The sequence below is a fragment of the Monodon monoceros genome, unplaced genomic scaffold (assembly GCF_005190385.1).
Source record: "Monodon monoceros isolate NGI ecotype Baffin Bay Population unplaced genomic scaffold, NGI_Narwhal_1 Super_Scaffold_1, whole genome shotgun sequence".
Classification (NCBI taxonomy): domain Eukaryota; kingdom Metazoa; phylum Chordata; class Mammalia; order Artiodactyla; family Monodontidae; genus Monodon; species Monodon monoceros.
In genome coordinates this window covers 12,465,248-12,484,499 of record NW_021703765.1, presented here as the reverse complement: position 1 = coordinate 12,484,499, position 19,252 = coordinate 12,465,248, and the positions used below count along the sequence as shown (strand labels likewise).

At 38.0% G+C, this 19,252-nt stretch overlaps 1 protein-coding gene across 1 annotated transcript in view; it reads left to right on the top strand.

Moving 5' to 3' along the window:
• Positions 1 to 19,252, top strand: part of PHLPP1 (PH domain and leucine rich repeat protein phosphatase 1) — a 213,391-nt gene that overhangs the window by 173,096 nt on the left and 21,043 nt on the right. Inside the window, exons 11-12 of the mRNA XM_029222396.1 lie at positions 7,555 to 7,755; positions 10,277 to 10,439. Of these exons, the coding sequence (XP_029078229.1) occupies positions 7,555 to 7,755; positions 10,277 to 10,439 (364 nt within the window). The remainder of the gene's footprint in view (positions 1 to 7,554; positions 7,756 to 10,276; positions 10,440 to 19,252) is intronic.

Genomic DNA, 19,252 nt, shown 5'->3' with positions numbered 1-19,252 from the left:
TTGGTTCTCTCAGGCAGATAGGGTCATAAAGAGGGTGGGGTAAAGTCAATGAGATCTTTTTTGAACAACATTCTTGTATTATTTCATTTGTTGGAAGACAAGAAAGATAGAACTTTTTAAAATTGAAATGTAGTTGACTTTTACAATATTATATTAATTTAAGGTAGACAGCATAGTGATTTGCTATTTCTGTAGATTACACATCATACAGAGTTATGATAAAAATATTGACTCTCTTCCCTATGCTTTACCAAACTATTTACTGCTTCTTAAAGGGATAATACTTTTTCTATTTATCCCCTTTCCAAAACCTAAATAACTGAGGTTTTCTCTATCTAAATTTAAAAAAAAATTTTAATCGAGGCATAATTTACATTCAGGAAAATGTAGAGCTACTGTATATTTGGTTTGATTAGCTTGAGGGGAAGGAATAAACTACTACTGACTATTGTGGGAGCAGGTCAACCTAGAAAACATGAAGCTTAAAATATTAAAAGAGGGCTTTTTAGTATTAAAAGAGGGTTTTTTAGGAAAGAATCTTTACAAGCTCTTTGCAGGTGGTTTCAGTTGTGATTTGTTTTCATTTACATGGTTCAGGATGGCCAGTGTCTTACTGACCTTGTAAGTTTAAGTCACTGTGCTGGGTACTGCAGGGGATTGAAAAATGACTAACATCGGTATTACCCTCAAGGAGCTTACAACCTAATGCTGAGCTTAAAATAACTGCATAATAAACTGTAATAAAAGGTGGGGTTGAGAGGGTAAAGGAGAAGGAAAATGATAGGATTGGTTTTAATTTAGGCTCCTGGTATGAAGAACAGCACTTTGTTGTATAATACAGGGCTTTGTGTTTGGCAGATAGCCCCAGGCAGTAATGAAACTGCTTCAATTCTCCTTCCATTCAGTTTGCTCCATAATACAAATCTTACAAAACATATAGATGCTCATTTTTTCTTTTTTCTTTTTTTTTTTTTTTTTGTGGTAATAAATTATTGTTACCAGTTCTGTGTTTGGTTATATAACTGAGGAAAAAGCTTGAATACAAGTCTTCATAAGTTAAAAATGGTTTTGTTTGTTCTCTCAGTAGAACTTGTGCTTGGAAGCTTCATGAGAACTGTCAGAAAAACATGTTTTATTGGACACAGCAAAAGGCTGAACTTAAACTCTCTTTCTAAGGAGATTTCTTTAGCTCTGAATCTTTCTGCTAAAACACAGTGTCATGGTTTTGATTATATAATATTGTCTCTGAGATATTACAGCTTTAGAATGGTGTATTTTAATCTGCTTTACCTGGTAGCAGGTAACCAGATAAGAGAGGGGAATCTACTTTAAATTAGATGACTTTTAGTGATATCTTTATCTTCCTCTGAAAACTTCAGACCGATTTTATTAAAATTCTTATGACCTGAATCAACAATTTAAGTTTATGAGTTTACCCTCCATATTCTTCTTTGAGTTCTGTTTCTTTTGACTGGCAGCTCAAAAACTATAGACAGATGTAAAATATGTTAGACCATATTTGCTGAGAAGTTGACTGTGATTTTGTATCTTGTGGTCAGGGCAGGATTTGGTTCTGTGAGGGGAACTGGCAAGTATTCTAATCCGGATCTTACCGGCCTAGATCTCTCATCTTATCCCTTTTTGCTTAGAGCTGAGAATTTTCTTGATGGAAACCCCCAAAAGAGTTTCAGATAATCAGTTTTCATCAACAGATGGGCAAGAGTGGGAGTAGATATTCCCCGTGGGTCACCAAGTTGGATGGATGAGGTACTGCCATCCTTCTGTCCTTTCTGAAATCTCGGCAATGGCTGGTTCCCTGTCCATTTCACATATGCACTCTCACATCATGGCCAGAGAGCTGCTCCTGATGAGGTCAGTCACAATGGGCCCTTTAAAGGAGAGTTATAGATTCCTGTTGTGGGTGGGGATTAGGGTCTGTTTTTATCCTTGGTTGGAACAGAACAAGGTATTTTCAGGGGATGGGAATGGGGAGAGTGTATGTGCAAATGAAGTACATGGTAATTATTAAAATATCCCCGGAGTATTAGTCACATTACAGACCATAAGTTTTAGTGACTCAGACAGAATATGTGTAAATATCAAGGGGACTAAAAGGGAATAGAAAATTTGGGAAAGCGTGATCGATTAACCATGACAACTGGTGGCTTTTGGCAAAGATAGATATTTCTGGCATTTTGAAAAGCTAAGTTATGCCTACACTATTTTTCCTAAGGGGAGAGAGCTATCTTGGGAAGTTCTGATGTTTTGAGAGCCGTAGTGAAATAAAATAGTGTTTCTCAGAGTGTGTTCAGAATCCCCTAGATTACTTACTAGACATGCAGATTTCTGGCCCTTATCTCAGTTCTACTGACTCAACTTGGCCAATCATCAGAATTCTTAACTCTATAGATTTTTGAAGACTTACGCTGACCTACTTAATAAGAATATCTGGGAGTTGAAGTTGAGAATCACATACCTTCAGGAACAAAGGCACAACATCACTTCTATGTGTTTTTACCAGAAATGCATCCCATTATTCTAAATTCTAATGATGATAAAACATCAAACAAATCTAAATTAAGACTGATTAGAGGAGACAAATGAGGCATGATAAGGAAATGGAATGTGCGATCCTAAATTGGATTCTGGACCAGATAGAGAACATCAGTGGTATAATTGATGAAATTAGGATATCTCCAGATTAATTTATAGTGTTACATCAATGTTAACTAATTCTTAATTAATTATACTTAATTTTTAAAATTAATTCTTTTCGAGTTCTTTTTCAACAGTTCATACATCTGTGTAACCTTTCTTCCTTTGCTCTGTAGGCTTATGATCTTTACTGCCCAAGCCAGGCAGATTTTCAGATCTTTCAAAATAATAGTGTGTGAGTTCTGTTAGGCTATACGTACGCACTTTCTCTTCACATGCAATCCTCACTATTAGGTGATGTTGCTAGACAATGAATAATAGGCGTCCTTTTTTCAAACTGATAAGTGAGGTGTAGTAATTTAGTGGGTTTCTACCAGCACTTAAAAAAATGGCATAGAAAATATCAGTGTAAGATAGAGTAAGGTTAAGTATTGTTTCAAGAAACTTTTGTTTCATTTACACATGTATATGTCGCATCTGTACTGGGTGGTCACGTAGAATGTATTTTGTACTCTTGGTTGCCATTAATGAAAAGTTTGAAAGCCCCTGCTTTAAGAGCTATCAGTCTTCTGAAGATATCAATAGATGAAATTGTCAAAAGCGTTGTGTTGTATGGACAAATGATAAGGAATTTAGAGCATTTTGTTTGGCACCTCTGGAAGATTTTGGGGGCCAGAAATCAGGGAAGTTGTATATAAGTCAAAGAATTTTGCTGTGCTTAGGGTCTTAACCTTTTGCATTTTCAATAGACTTACAAGTCCCAGTACTGATGTGCAGAAAAATCATTTGAATGCAGAATGCCTGGTACGCCTGCAAATAGGTAGACCTGTTGTGGTACCAAATCCTGTGCTTTGTTTCAGGACAGAATTTGGCTGTAAAAGTTAAGGGTGTGCTGGGAATTACTGAAAAACAAAAACAAAACAAAAAAACCTAGATGAGCTAGAACAGACGGAACAGAATGTGCCAGGGAAGAAGAGAGTAATTGCTCAAGAAGCAAGGAGTGGATTTGTCTCACTGCTGTCATGGGCAACTTTCCAACTGCTTCAGGGCAGGAGTTGTATGTGAGTCTTTTCTCTACAAGGTTTGCACTTCCTGCTAAGAAAAGTTTTTGAGTACTGTGCTATTTATTAAGTTATTTTAGGAATGGAGTTTGAAGCGCTGTGCACATGTGGTCTTCACACTACCCAGCAGGTGCCCTGCTTGGCCTCCAGCTTTTTTGGAGAAGGCCTATGAAAATGTCCTCAGGAGAGTTTTATTATTACTGTTTTTATCAGTTGAATTTTGTTAGGAAATAGTGGACTCTAAGATTGGTGAGATCTGGGTTTATTTCTGGCTCTGACACTAATTACTATTTAACAGCAGCCAGGTAATTTGACTTTTCTCAGCTTCAGTTTGTCTTCTGTGAAATATAAGGGGGGCATCTCTGGGATGTTGGGAGAATCAAGTGAAACAGGAAATAGGAAGGAGCTGTGGTCTCTAGAGAGCACTTTACAAATGAGAAAAAGTGATATGTTACTGCTTTTCTCTAATAATTATAAGAGGGTTGCATAGTGAAGAGGGTTCTATGGATGAAACTCTCATGGCACATTAAACAAGTCTTTTATAGAGTTATTACAAAAACCTATAAGGGAAAAGCTTGAGGAAGTTCTCTCATATCATACTGAGTTGAGACCAAACTCAGTGCTTTAGGAATTTAGTTTTGGGGAGGCTTTGAAAGCAGGGGGTGGGGTTATACACCATATTTATTGAGTAAAACCGTTACCCATACTGGAGAAATTGTACAAAATTAAAGTAGTTGCTCATTCTGATGGAAATACAACACCCAGACGATTAAACCAACTTAATTTGCCTCCTGCTGAAACGTGAGGTTGTGGGACAGGTATTTTATTTTTAAAAGGATTGGTATTGAATTTAATTTCCCGGAGACTGTTATAATCAAAAATGTTTTTAGCCCAATTGTTTGCTCTTTGACTGTTAACTAACACGATGATTCAATCAGGCTTTATTCAATTCAAACTAAATCCTTTGGAACCAGCCCATGTAGTTTCAACTTAGTTTCATTTCCTGGAGTGGAGGGTGCAGGATTCCCTCCCCTCCCCTCCCCTCCCCCCCCGTTTCCCATAAAGAGTATAAACTTCAATACAGGCAAATTTCAACAAGATGAGAGGACAAGTCTTTTTGGAAATCCCTCTCTTCCCTTCATCAGATGTGGTAAGGAGTTTTTAAAGTCCCTTGTGCAGTTTTCTAGGTGAGCATTCACTAGTCAGTCTTTTTTCCTTTCAAAGCAACTTTCCCTCTTTTTCTGGCCTAAAAATATGCAAATATTCATGAGTTAATTTCTTTCTTTTCTTTTCATGTATCTATAACTACATATTTCCTAGAGAATTGTATTTTAATGAGATAGTCAGAGTTTCCCAGCCAACCCCATTGCAAGTTGTTTTAGGGCAATGCATTTTAATTTTTTCTAATTCTACACTGAAGGAATCTTAACAGGGTATTTAAGTCAGGTGATACAAATGAGACTGGTAAAAGTACTTTAAAGAACTATGGTGCTGGAAGGGGTTTCCTTCCTATGTCAGAACCATTTCAGAAACTGCATGAATGACCTTTATTTTCTTCTCTGTAGCACACACGACTATAATTTCCCATGACTATTTATGGTCTGTACAGACTTTTTCTTTTCTTTTTTTTGTACAGCCTTTTTCTAACTTCCTTTTTTTTTTTTAATGTCAACGGAATACATGTTTCTTTAATGGAAAATGTTCTATTTTGGGGAAGCTGCTTTTCCTTAGATAAGTAGTGGAGTTGGGCCGTGTGTGTGTAAGTGTGTGGAGGTCGCAAGATTGGAGAGTATTAACTTAGTGGACTGAGGGCTTGGGATGACAGTTTTGGTGATGACGCCCGAATACAAAGCTTTCTTTTTATCCAAGATTAAAAATAACTGTACCTGGTATTCCAGAGTCTTCCTTTTTAAGGAAGATTTTATTCTTTTTTACTAACATATGGTAAAATAGTCCTGAATTGAATGCTGAACATTTCAAACCTGGGTAGTTTTGAAACGAGAAAGGCAGTTCGTTAACAGGGTAGTTCTAGGTAAGGGGTGGGGGACAAGTCAGCTTTGACCTTGGCAACCATGGCAGGTGAGTCCTGTGGGCTGGACGCTCTCCACGCTCGGGTCACTGCAGCTTCACTATGGAACACACGTGGTGGAGATCCACTGTGAAGCAGCAGGGTTGTCTGCCCGTGAGCCGTGCACAGTTCCTGCTCTGTCCTTCCTTCCCTTTCCAGTGATTTGGAACCTGATCGCAGCAAGGATTCTGTTTCAGTTCCCCAGCTTTGCATTTTGCATTTATCTGTGTTTCACAATATACAGTTTTTGACAGTTTTAGTTATCTCAGGTGTAAAAACATTCTTCATAGTTTAGCTATTGTTCACTCTATCATTTGGATAACTGGTAGCATATCCATCTTGTTTTAATGTAAATTTTATTGAAGTATAATATAGATACAGAAAAGGGGCCATATCATAACTGTAGCACTTGATAAATTTTCTCAAAGTGAACACACTCATGTGACCAGCACTCAGATCAAGAACCAGAATGTTATCATATTGGAAAAATTAGAAGCTGTCTCCTAGACACTGCTTCCCTTCCCTGACTTCTAATACCACAGATAAGTTTTGCCTGATTTTGAACTCTATAATTAGGGAATCATGCAGTGTATCCTCTGGTATCTGGCTTCTTTTACTCAATATTATATTTGTGAGATTCATCCTATTGATACCTGTAGTTGTTCTTCATTTTCACTACTACATAGTATTACATTATTTTACTACAGAGTAAATGATCCCTTGCAGTTGTGAATGTATGTCAGTAAAATATGGTTTGGGCATCATACTGAAAAGGACTTAGTCACTACGTGATTTAGTTGTATTGTGATCTAATGTCTAATTATTTTATTACTATAAGAGCTCTTTTATTTTAAAATAGGCAATTGTTTTTCTCTTTCTTAAGACAGAATGTTAATTTTATCTTATCACTATCCCTTCGACTCCCCACCAGCTATAAAATTAATCACTTTCTCTCACCTTTGTGCTTCCATAAAAATTGATTTCTCTGTGTAGTTAACACATACAGATAGCTACTGTGTTCATTATGGACAGTGGAGTGACATATCTGTATGCCTGCCAAAGCCAAGACCTATCTTTTTTTTGTTTTAAACTTTTTATTTTATATTGGAGTATAGCCAATTAACAATGTTGTGATAGTTTCAGGTGCACAAAGCAACTCAGCCCTACATATAGATGTATCTGTTCTCCCCCAGACTCCCCTCCCATCCAGGCTGCCACATAACATTGAGCAGAGTTCCCTGTGCTATATGGTAGGTCCTTGTTGGTTATCCTTTTTAAATACAGCAGTGTGTACATGTCAATCCCAAACTCCCTGACTATCCCTTCCCTCCACCCTTCCTCCCGCTAACCATAAGTTCATTCTCTAAGTCTGTGAGTCCGCTTCTATTTTGTAAATACGTTCATTTGTATCATCTCTTTTTAGATTCTGCATATAAGTGGTATCATACGATATTTCTCTTTCTCTGTCTGACTTACTTCACTCAGTATGACAATCTCTAGGTCCATCCATGTTCCTGCAAATGGCATTATTTGATTCTTTTTTATGGCTAGGTAATATTCCATTGTATATATATGTACCACATCTTTATCCATTGCTCTGTCGATGGACATTTAGGTTGCTTCCATGCCAAGACCTACCTTTAGATTCATGTTTCTAAACCCAGTTTCTAATACGCCAGTTATCAATCAGAAAAATTCTAGGTTTGTTGAAGATTCTGGACTAGACCTGTGGCTTATCAGTGGGATTCTGTTGCATTTTTGTCATTGTAGCCTGAGATTCCTGAATGCATCTGCAAACAAACTGGAAACCCTTCCTCCAGCCACACTTTCTGAAGAGACAAACAGCGTCTTACAGGAGTTGTACTTGACGAATAACAACCTCACAGATAAATGTGTACCCTTGTTAACAGGACACCCCCATCTGAAGATTCTTCACATGGCCTATAACCGACTTCAGAGTTTTCCAGCAAGGTAAAAGAAGATTACAGAGTGACATCCTTCATTGCATTTCTGAAAATGGATTCATAGATGGAAAGGCAAAAACTAACATGTTTATTTCCCAGATAATGTAAAGCTTGTTCCTCCTGATTCTGATTCACAGTGTCTTTTATATAAGCCAGTGTCAGCATTCCCCTAAAGAGAAGTGTGTTCATTTTTCTAATATGAATGTATCCAAGGACCCAATTGCTAGAATGTTCTTATGATTTTGAAATAAGGCATGTCATCTAGCAGGTATATTTTTTCTTTTGCTTCCTTTTAACCAGTCAAATAAAAAAAAAAAAAGATTAACCTAGTATGATGTGTGAGAATTAGAACATAAACTAGGAACCTGAAGGTTCTCAATTAGCTAATAGCTTTTGTATTTATGCTTATGGTATAGAAAGCAATGGTGACCTGTGCATTCTTAGAAACTGTGACACTACAAATAATTTATGGCTCTTAGAAAATTCTACTTTTAAGTCTATTTTAATTTTAATTTCTAATTTTGGGGAGCAGTGGCATTGTATCTTGCTTTGAGTGAAGCTTTAACAAGTTAGGTCTTAGAACTCACACCCACACATCAAAGAAGCAAACACTAACCCCTCTGGTATTCTGCTGCTAACTGCGACTTAGCACTGGGCCAAAGCAAAATACGGGGACAGCCTCCCTCTGCTAGCGTCAAGGATACCAGTCTGTTGAAACCCTTACTAAAGGAGGGAGGCCCAAATATGCATTGACTTCAAGTATTACTCTATTTTTGTAGTATACATTTATTTCTTTACTTTTTCCCCCTCATTTGATGTTACTGATAAAGCTTTTCTTTCTTTCTTTTTTTTCTTTTAATGTACTTTTCTTTTACTGTGGAATGAGATGTTATTTTTGGAAGAAAACATAGTCGTCACATAACAATAATATCTCTGAAAGGGCTCATGGTCCTCATTTGATGGTGAATGACTAAGGCCAGCAGGAGAAATGATCATCAGCTCAAATTCTGAGGGTATCCCCCAGTGACCCATGCCAGTAGTAATCACCCTAACTACAGAGAATTTTTTTGACCACCTCCTTTCTATGCTGAGGGATAGAAATTTCTTTGACATGTTTTCTTTCTTGGACCTGATGTCTATACTCTCAATCTTTTTTCGTGCCTGTTACTCATTGGTTTCTCCACATTTCTTCTCACGATATGATGACAACATATTCAAATAATAATCTTACAAATTCAGGCTATCACAGATGGATTACTTCACAGTCTGTGCATACAGTGTTGTTTGTAGCATATCCTAATACCATGTTGAATGTTTATGATATTAAAAGATCTGATTTCATAAGATAAAAACTTAGTTCTTGTATCTTCGGCATATATTTATTTTCAAGTAAGCAAATAAGGTAAGCTTTATTTTTGAGAGAAAACAGAAAGAAAAGCGATAAACTGTTTCTTGCTAAATTTTTTAAAAGGTTTATTGTGACAAATGAAACCACAGCAAGGAGAGGAGATACCAATAACTCTAAACTAAATGATTTAGATTGTAAGTTTGAGTTGCACTCACTGGGAATCCTGCACTTGTTAGATTCCACCTTCACAGGTGGTGGGAAAAGGGCCAGAGGAGTGATAGATGCATTATAGGTTTGTAGAGGCAGAGGGCTTTTTCCCTCCAGATTTACAGAAAATATAAGAAACCCTAATTCTGGAGTTTTTTTTATTGAGTTACTGTAATTATTGATTAATGTAATTAAATAGTAATTCTACATTATAGGTTAAGATTGAACAATACAAGACATTCTTAAACAGAAGTGTTAAATTACATTAGGACTTGTTATTAAGGTAAGATGAGAAAGATTCTTTCTTTGTAGGTGTTTAGCAGGAGTTGAGAGAAATTTCTTTTGGGTCCAGATTGAATTTGGGCATTGCCAGAGGTCAAGAGATGATCCAGATCACCTTCCAGCATCCTACTCCTCATGACCGCCTTGTTATCACGAGGGATGTCCAAGGAATTTGGGGAGTGGGGTTTCAGGAGAAAGCATATCTTCATATAAACCATACCCTTCTCTACTCTATATATTCCCTTGAGGTTTCAGTGCCAATACGAAGAAATAATACTCTCACACTTTTAAAGCACATAGATTAGATTAAGGCCAACTTTTGACCCATTTCGGTAGGATTTTCACTGGAGTTCAGGCTAAGCACATAGTAAAGTGATTGTTGTCAGGGTAACTCAATTCACACAGAGTTTTCATAGGGAAAGGACGTCCATTTTTCTTCTTGTTGCCAATTCAAAAAGCTGAAGTTAAGAGTTTTTGTTTTGTAGTAAGAAAGGAGGTATCAAAATACTTTGATACTCAAAAACAGTAGTGAAAAGCTTGTCTGTTAAAATGACTAGTGCAAGTGAATCTTTAAAGAATCTTCAGAGTCACAGTAAATTACCTTTTGGTTCTCATTATCTATTATTTTCTTTCTAAATTTCCTTATAAATTACTTTGTGACCTGCCCACCCTTGGATTTTCTCTTTTTCAGTAAAATGGCAAAGCTGGAGGAACTTGAAGAAATTGACATCAGTGGGAATAAACTGAAGGCCGTCCCGACAACTATCATGAATTGCAGGCGCGTGCACACGGCGATTGCTCACTCCAACTGCATCGAAGTCTTTCCTGAAGTTATGCAGCTCCCAGAAATCAAGGTACGTGGGTCGATTCCATAAACTCCAAGCTTCAGGTCCACAAAGAGACTTGTTTTCTCTAGTTCATCAGTTCAGGATGTTCGCACCTTTGTTGGATTTCCTCAGAATGAAGACCTCTCTGTTGTCCTTGCTCCATCCTTCCTCAGCACTGGGCTACACCTCTGAGTCGGCAGAGGGGAAAAAAAAAAACAACAAAAAAACAGTGATCAAAAAACACTGGACTGGGAGTGGGGAAAATTGTATTCTGGGCTCTGTCCCTAACTAGCCACACAGCCACCTAACTCTTTCCCATCTGTCTAACAATACTTGTCCTGCTTATTTCCAGGGTGGTTATGAGACTCAGAGACTGAATCAGGTTTGATAGCAGTTGGAAATAGTTAACAGTACCTCTGCACACCCCTCCCCACAACTCCCCTAATTAAATAGCATCCATTACCGCAGCACCCAATTAGTAATAATTCCCTATATAGATGTAGTCTCATTACTGTTACCGTTACCAAACATTCACTTCAATTTAATGAAACCTGACAGAATAGATAGTATTCCCATTTGGTAGGTGAGGAAACTGAGGTGCTGAAAAGAAAGTGGTTTCTATAAACTGAAGACAGCAAACTGGTGGCAGAGACATTCTGCAGTTCCTGGCTCCTGACTCAGGGCAGTCTCATCGGATGAAACCAGTTCACTAGAATGAAAACCATCCAACAACTTTTTTTTTTTTTTTTTTGCGGTACGCGGGCCTCTCACTGTTGTGGCCTCTCCCGTTGCAGAGCACAGGCTCCGGACGCGCAGGCTCAGCGGCCATGGCTCACGGGCCCAGTCGCTCCGCAGCATGTGGGATCTTCCCGGACCGGGGCACGAACCTGTGTCGCCTGCTTCGGCAGGCAGACTCTCAACCACTGCGCCACCAGGGAAGCCCCCAACAACTTTTTATTCTTTTTTTTTGAGCAAAGAGTAAGAAGTTCTTTCATTTTGCATTTTAGCATTTCTGATGATTAGTTTTGTGCTTAATAAAAAATAATTCTGGTTATAGACAAGGAGCATATTCTAATCTCCTATTTGAAGACACTTTGAATAGCATGAATAATTTTTCACCACAGGAGTTTTGTACATTTACATGGTTGAGGTGTGTACAAGTCATTTGATAAGTGTGTGCATGTGTGTGTGTGCTTAAGCCATGAAATATTTTACTGTGAGCGCACTGTCACCTCATACATGACCGTGTCATTTTAGAATACTTACTGTTAACTAGCAGAAATATTTTATTTTTACTTTATATACCTTTAACAGTAGGTAAGAGGTGGGGCTCTGAAGGAAGACAGATCTAGAGGTGGATCCCAACTAAAAGCTGCTTAATTGCTCCGTTTCCTCATATGTAAAATGAGGGAAAGAACAGTGCTTCCTTTACAGTATTGCTGTGAGGATGAAATGAAATAATACATGTAAAGCATTTGAAATAGAAGTGGCACCTGGTAAGAGCTCTGTAAATGTTAACTATAATTAGTTACAAGACCTCGATGGAGTTCAACTCTGATGTTGATTATATGGAGCAACTGTTCTGGCTGATGATCCACAAAATCCAGGAAATCTGTCACTTAAGCAAATGCTTCTTTGCTTCCATCGCAGGAGCAGTGTTGACAGCTAAGCTTTCCAGAGGCTGCTCCACTGCCCATTACTCCGTGGTGGGGTGTGGTGTCTGTCATGGGGCCTCATTAAACAGGTCTCTGTGCACTGAGGCCTCGAGATTAACCTCCTGTTTGCTGGTATTTCTGCACCTGTCTTTTAATGTTATATAACTCTTAATCGTAGATTCTTTTTTTTTTTAAGTATCTGGTTTAAAATACAGATACAGATAGACGTTTAAACTTTTCAGGTTTTGACTAAATTTTGCAAAATACGAATGTTGCTCTATGAAAGCAAATCTTCTCTTAGACCCTTGCTTGGATTCCTGGGTTCTAAACTTGGTGCCCTCGTGTTTCCATTTAATTCCTTCCCCTGTAACCCTGCTTTATAGCTCCTTTTCAAATTTTACTTTTGGTATTACTTTTTTTTTTTTTTTTTACAGTTTTTCTTCTTTTGTTCTTTGATTTTTAACCCCAGATATTGTAGCTTAGCATTTTCCTTACGTTAAAAATGTCCAGTGTTTCTGACCCAGCTCTTCCATTACCAAGAGGTATTTTGTTGCTGGGGTTTTATTTGTGGGGGGGGGGGGGTGCGGTGAGCAGTATCAAGTCTCCTTTATGTACAAAGTACAAACTTTGCAGCCCTGGACAGACGGTGGTATTGAAAAAGTAGTAGTTATATTGTTTGAGAACTCCGAAATGATATTTTAGTGTTATTTCATATGAGAATACTTTAAGTTGCTATATAAGTATTTATGCAGATTTAAACCATCCAAGGGACTTCCCTGGCGGTCCAGTGGTTGAGACTTCGTGCTTGCAATGCGGGGAGCGCGGGTTCGATCCCTGGTTGGGGAACTAAGATTCCACATGCCATGCAGTGTGGCCAAAAATAAATAAATAAACCATCCAAAAGAAAATTCCTGGTAAAAATATTTGCTGTAAACAGATGATAAAATACCTATGAGAGTCTTGACTGCAAACTGAGCCCTAAAGCATGTTTCTAATGGAAAAGAAATCATTTTTTTCCTAAGTTGAAATACTCCAGCCGCTATTAAAATATTATCATTGAGTTAATAATCCTAGATTGTATTCTTATTGCTTCTTGAAAATAAAGTACAATAATTGTAAAGTATTTCATAAAAGGTATGAAGATCATTGCAATTATAAACATTAACAGATAATTTAAAGAGGGATAAGATCCTGGTATATTTAGCTAGTTCTCTGTGAGCAGTCTCATCTTTTCAGACATTAAAGAAAAGTGCTTGTTCACTGCTTTGTTACCAAAGCTTTAAAACCAATTATCATTTAAAGGGTAAACAAGTTTTATTACTAAAATATATATGCTAAAATGTAGTTTTTTATTTTACTTTATTATTTTTTTTAATGTAGCTTTTTAAACTTGTAAAATCAGGCCATTATTCATGTACCCCTAAAACAGAAACTATATGCATCCCCTATTCTTGGATAAAATTTAGGTCTGGCCTTTTCTCATTTTGGTGCATTTGGTGAGATCTGTTAAAGTGATCATCAGGCATCAAATTCTGTACTTGGGCAGGAAGGTCATATAAATTCATAGGAAAAAAAGTATATTTTTTAGAGTTTTTCGATGAGCTCAAGTGCACCCAGAGTCATAGTCGTTGTTCCTTAGTATTGATATTATTGTCTTCACCTTTGTTTAGCACTTTCAAATTAGTCTTCCAAACCCCACCACCAGTCCTGTGTTCCTGGAGCAGGTCATGTTCTGTTCTGATTCTAAAATAGACAGACCTCCCTCTGGATACGGATCAGCTCTCAATCACCACATAAGCCAGACTTGGCTTGGCTGGTCCCAGGCCGAGGTCCTCACGTAGGCTGCTAGAGCTGATGGACCTGAAAAGCAGAGGTGGCCGCGGGTGTGGCACTCGGCTTCTCTTCCTCAGGGGCCCTTCGCCGAACCACATCGCAGTCACGTTGATCATGTAGGAGTTCTGCAACAACACCAAAGCTTTTAGTTGAGTTACTTCCAATTAGGGACATGGTCCTACCTTTTTTGAAGTGTGGTTTAAGCAGATGAAAGAAATGTGTGACACATACAGTGAATGAAGGTTGAAATTTAAACACTGTATATCAGCAACTTTTGTCAAATTTTCCATTTCCCTGCGGTGTCCTGATTCTGATTACTGGGTGAACAGCATCTTTTAAAATGTTTTAAATTCTCTTCAGAAGGTTATTTTCATGTTTGTGCTGTGCAGTAATAAACCACTTGGATAAGCTGAGTGACTTCGTCTTTAGGACTGTTATTTCACTTCATGGAGTATGAAGTATTTTTAATATGCCACACTCTTGAGAACAATGGCTGCAGGAAGTTGAATTTCCCTTGGAATCAAGCCATGTTGTTGTTTCTAAAGTGAGATGAGAGCGAGAGAACCGGCTCAGTCATAGGACACAAAGAACATGGGGAAACGGCTAGGTCAGAATGGATGAAAGAAAAGGCATTAATTCTTTGGAAAGTAGGATAATGGAAATAAAGACAGATCAGGGGCCAGTTAGATGTCTAGTTTGGTAGAGTAGTTGACCTACTAGACTTAAAAGGTCATCTAGGAACTGCAGTATCCAAAAACCAGGAAGCAGGAGCAGTTGTCATTATGGTCCTGGAATCTGGGTAATGGTTATTTAGGAATTCTTCTATCATTTGGGGAATCTGGCATCCATTCCTGTTTGGGACAAGAGCTAAGGAAAAAGGAATGAAGCAGTGTCTACCAGGACATGGCCATTTAAGCCACTTTTCTCCCTGCCTCACTGGCAACTCACCAGCAGGAAGCTAGGACTGCATAGTCTCTGTCTTTCAAAGTTGGGGTAATTTATTAACTCAGACTAATTTGTTTGTTTTTTTAACTCTAGTTTTAAAAAGTATTTCAGCAGCCCTTTTAAACACAAAGCCATGTCTTTTACAATGAAATACTGCATGCATCTTACGAAGTGGGTTATGTGTACATACAGATAAAGAACTGGTCCTGTGTGAGCTCATGCATATTAAAAGTATCCCTTTAGAGATGCTCCTGGAGAAAGGAGCACTTGTGACCGTAAGTCCTCAAAGAAGTTGGCTGTGAAGTGGTCACTATCCTGCTCTTCAGAGTCTTTTATTAGTAAGGAAAAAGAGAAGTGAGCTCATATGCCCCCAAATCTGGAATACAGCCTGGAATCATCTATAAATTTCTTTGAAGTCTCCTTTTTGATCTAAAATTACATGCTAATTTTGTGTTCTACTTTTTACCATTTCTTTTAGTTTTAATGTAAAAATAAAGGCTCTTCCTCTCCATAATCTTTGAGTAACACTGAAGCCCCCAGAAGCATGGGCCAGGTGTCCTGTAACTTTGTGATATACCACTGAGTCTCCCCAAGGGCACACATAACCAATTTTATGAGGTAATGAAATTTATGAGGTAAAGGAATTGCTTAGTTTATATAGGATGCATTTTCTTAAAGTCAGATTTTATAAATAATTTATTTTGGTGCTTAAGGGAATTCGCTATTTGGAGGAATGGAATGCTATTTGATGGATCGAGGATTTGTTTAAAACAAAGTTTTACCCTGATTGTCATTTTTGTCAAGTAGTTGCCAATAAGGTTTCTAAAATCCAGTTGAGAAAAATCACAGATACTGTATATAAATTTAAAAGGAAGAGTCTGTACAAATTAAAGTTCTTCTTTTGCAACTTCCTGAAAGGTGGGGAGGTTTAAACAATATATATTCCTGAATAATTGTAGACAAATACACTATTACATAGGAAAACCGAACTTCAACCTTGGCTTTAGGGTCTGTGTTTAAAGTAAAAGGTTCAGACTGGCTCTCTTAGTTAATAGGTTTACTTAGATGTGTGAACATCCTACAGGGATGATGACTTAGCCTTTTGCAACATCAAGAATATGTAGTAGTTTAAGTGTTAAAAGAGAATTTGACTTAAAAATTATATAATGAGAAATACTACACATGTGTGTACATGTATTTTACTCTAAAGCTACAATGTTCGGGTTCCTGTAGAACTCTGAGAGAGGGAGGTAGTATAGATGACTTCAGCGTAAGACACAATCTGTAGTTCACCGTTTGGCCTCTACCTGCCTCTCCAGCCTCATCTTCTGCTCTCGGGCCCGACCATCTCCAACCACACCAACCACTCTTGCTTCGTGTCCTGGTATACCGTGCATCACTCTGTCTCTTGCCTGGTGCACGTGCTGTCAGTGCTTGCTAGATGCCCTCCTGTTCCCATCTGCCTCTTTATCTTTAATTTTGATTCTTCACAAAAATCCTCTCCTGGAAAGCCCTCTCTGTGGTCTCAGTAGCTGCCCCTTCACTGTCACAGCCACACACACTTGTACACATCGTTGATCATAGCAGCTGGAGGTAGGTAGTGGTGTTCATTTCCCCCTTTAGCCTGGGAGTTCCTCGGGGTGGGGACTGTGTCTGCCATCTCTCTCTCGAGGTCCCTGATGTCTGGCTTATTGTCTGCCATTTAGTAGATGCTAAATAAATGTTCTTTTGATTGAGTACTTGGATGTATTTGCTTCTTTTGACTTCAAAATGGAAATTAGTGAACCTGTTCGGAGGGGGAACATGTTATACATCAGCGGCTTTTACCTTGTGAGGACTAGGGAGTGCAGAAGGTGAGTGGGAGCCCCGCCATTTGGAGCTGTCAGAGCTGTTGGGCAGCACAGTTGAGGTGGGGGACTAGCTGTGGTCTGAGGAAGGAAGAAGCAAGGGGGTTGCAGAACCTCAGAGCTCACTAGTTCTGTTAAGTTGCTGATTCGGGGCAGCCCAGGCAATTATTTGGCAGATAATGAATAATACACTGCTGTGAACATTGATATGCTTATTTCTTTAGTAATGTTTTGTGAGGAATCATCATAATTAACATATTGCAACTTTTGTGATAATTACTTGAACTATACATCACATTGTATTCCCTTTCTTTAAGATACACTGATTATTTTCCTGTACTCATATATAATTGTATTAGCAGTCATTTCCTCTAAATCATGAGTTCCTTCTCAATTATGAGTTATCTCACTTTTTCTGAGGGTTGGATAATTCTTTTTTGAGCATTCTTAACCAGAGTTTTGTATTATAGCAGAGTGATTTTTGTTAGCTGTGTCCTAGAATGGGCCTGAAAGAGGGGATGATAACGTATTAGATTCAATATTCTATTTAACAATGTATTTCCAAGAAAATTTTAGTGCATTAAATATAAATACATACATTAAACAACATAGAATATGTGGGTACTGTTTTTTTTCTCAGGTCTCACTTCCAAATTTTCTATTTTCTTAGTGGTCGCCGTTACAATTATTCAGTCAACAAGTGTTTGTTGAGGACTATTAAAAGAACAGGAGATATAGTACTTGTAAGTAGAGCACTCGCTATCTGCATTGACACCAGTAGATTGGCACCAAGTACGAGTGTCCTGTAATTTTTAGGAATAAACCTCCTTCAATGTGCAGAACTATATAAAGGTGTTTCTCTGCTTATCTGCCCTTAAAGAGTTTCCTTCTCATGCAGAAACAAAAGCATTTTAAAACGTATCAATTGCTTTGCAGTGCTACTTATTCTAGACTGAATTTAACCTAAACATGTGTATCTCAGTTCCCATCCTAAGAGATTTAATTACTGAGGAACCTTCTTATAAGATCCATTCATTTATTCATTCAACAAATAATTGTTTACCAAGTGCCAGGCAATCGATTGTTTATTTGTTCCTCCTTTCAGTGAAGGCATCTACCGAGCCTCTAATCTTTGCAGTGCACTGCACTTCAGATATAGGAGGAGAAGAGGCAGTCCCTTCTCTCTAGGAGCTCGTGGTCTAGTGAAAGAAAGAAATAAGCAGATACTTATAACAAGGGACATCTAATTGAAACAGGGGCTGTAGTGGAATTGAGTGACATTGTAGTGGCGTTGAGTCTTAAAAGAATAAGGCAGATTACCAGGTAGAAGGCAAGGATAGCTTGAAGAGTTCCATTCACAGAGAATAGCATGTGCAAAGGCACAGACAAATGAGAACATGACACATGCAAGAGTTAACTTTGACGCAGCTGAATATAGAGTGTGAGGAAGCAGGTGGCGAAAGGTGGGGTGAAGGCCTTAGTTGACGTGCTGAGGACTTTGGTGGCAGATTGAAGGGTAGTAGGGAGCAAAAGAAAGACTGAAGCTGGAGTGTGATGTGATAGAACAAACCACATCAGAGAATCACCCTGACAGCATTGTGGGGAATGCAGCAGAGGGAAGTGAGACTGAAAGCAAAGTTCGGACGCCATCGTAATCCTCCAGGGGAAACGTGATGTGGGTCAGAACAGGACTACAGGAACTGACTGCCGTGAATTAAAGACTTGGTGATGAAATGGGCCTCGGCGGGGGTAGTGCGTGAGCACCATCTCATAAGATCTGCGTTACCATCACCAACATTATCTTTATAAATGAATACCCTATTGACCTCATTTTATAATTTGGTAATTTAAAGAATGAGCAATTTTACCTCTACAGAACTGTGAAAGTTTAAATCTTTAGAGGTAACATTAAAAAACATTGCTCACCAATTTCAAAAAATTCAGTAATGTTCTAAAATGTCTTTACTCTTTCCCCATAATGCACGCTCTGACCTCTGAATTCGTTTGTGTCAACCACCTACGTTCTGTGTTGCCCACACCTGTCAGGCCTTAAGCTCATGTTTCATCACCACCAGGAGATTGTATTGACACCATGTGTTGTTTTATCTGTACTGATGTATACTGACCATACTGCCAGAATAGCCAGTTATGAACCAGTATTACCAGTGTTTCATTAAGGTCCGGTTTCATTAAAGTCCAGTCCAGTCCTATTCATGCAACCATTATTTATATTTGGAAAAACAAAAAAAGGAGATGACCATGTCCCTGTTATTAACATTTAGGTTAAGTGAATTCTTGTACTTCTGTTGAAAGTATTAAGACTATAAAAGGTGTTGGGAGTGAAGATATAGAATAAGTGAAATGTAATGAAATTGTACCTACATTTATGGGTTTTAAAAGTTTTTTTTTATTAATAAGGCTAAAAGAAACAAAAATAGAATTCTAACACTGGTTGTGTTCAGGTGTTAAATTTAACAATAAGTTTTCTAATCTCTGTCCAACTTTTTATAATGTGGTTATAATGCTCATAGTAAAAAAAAAAATTACAGTATATCATTGC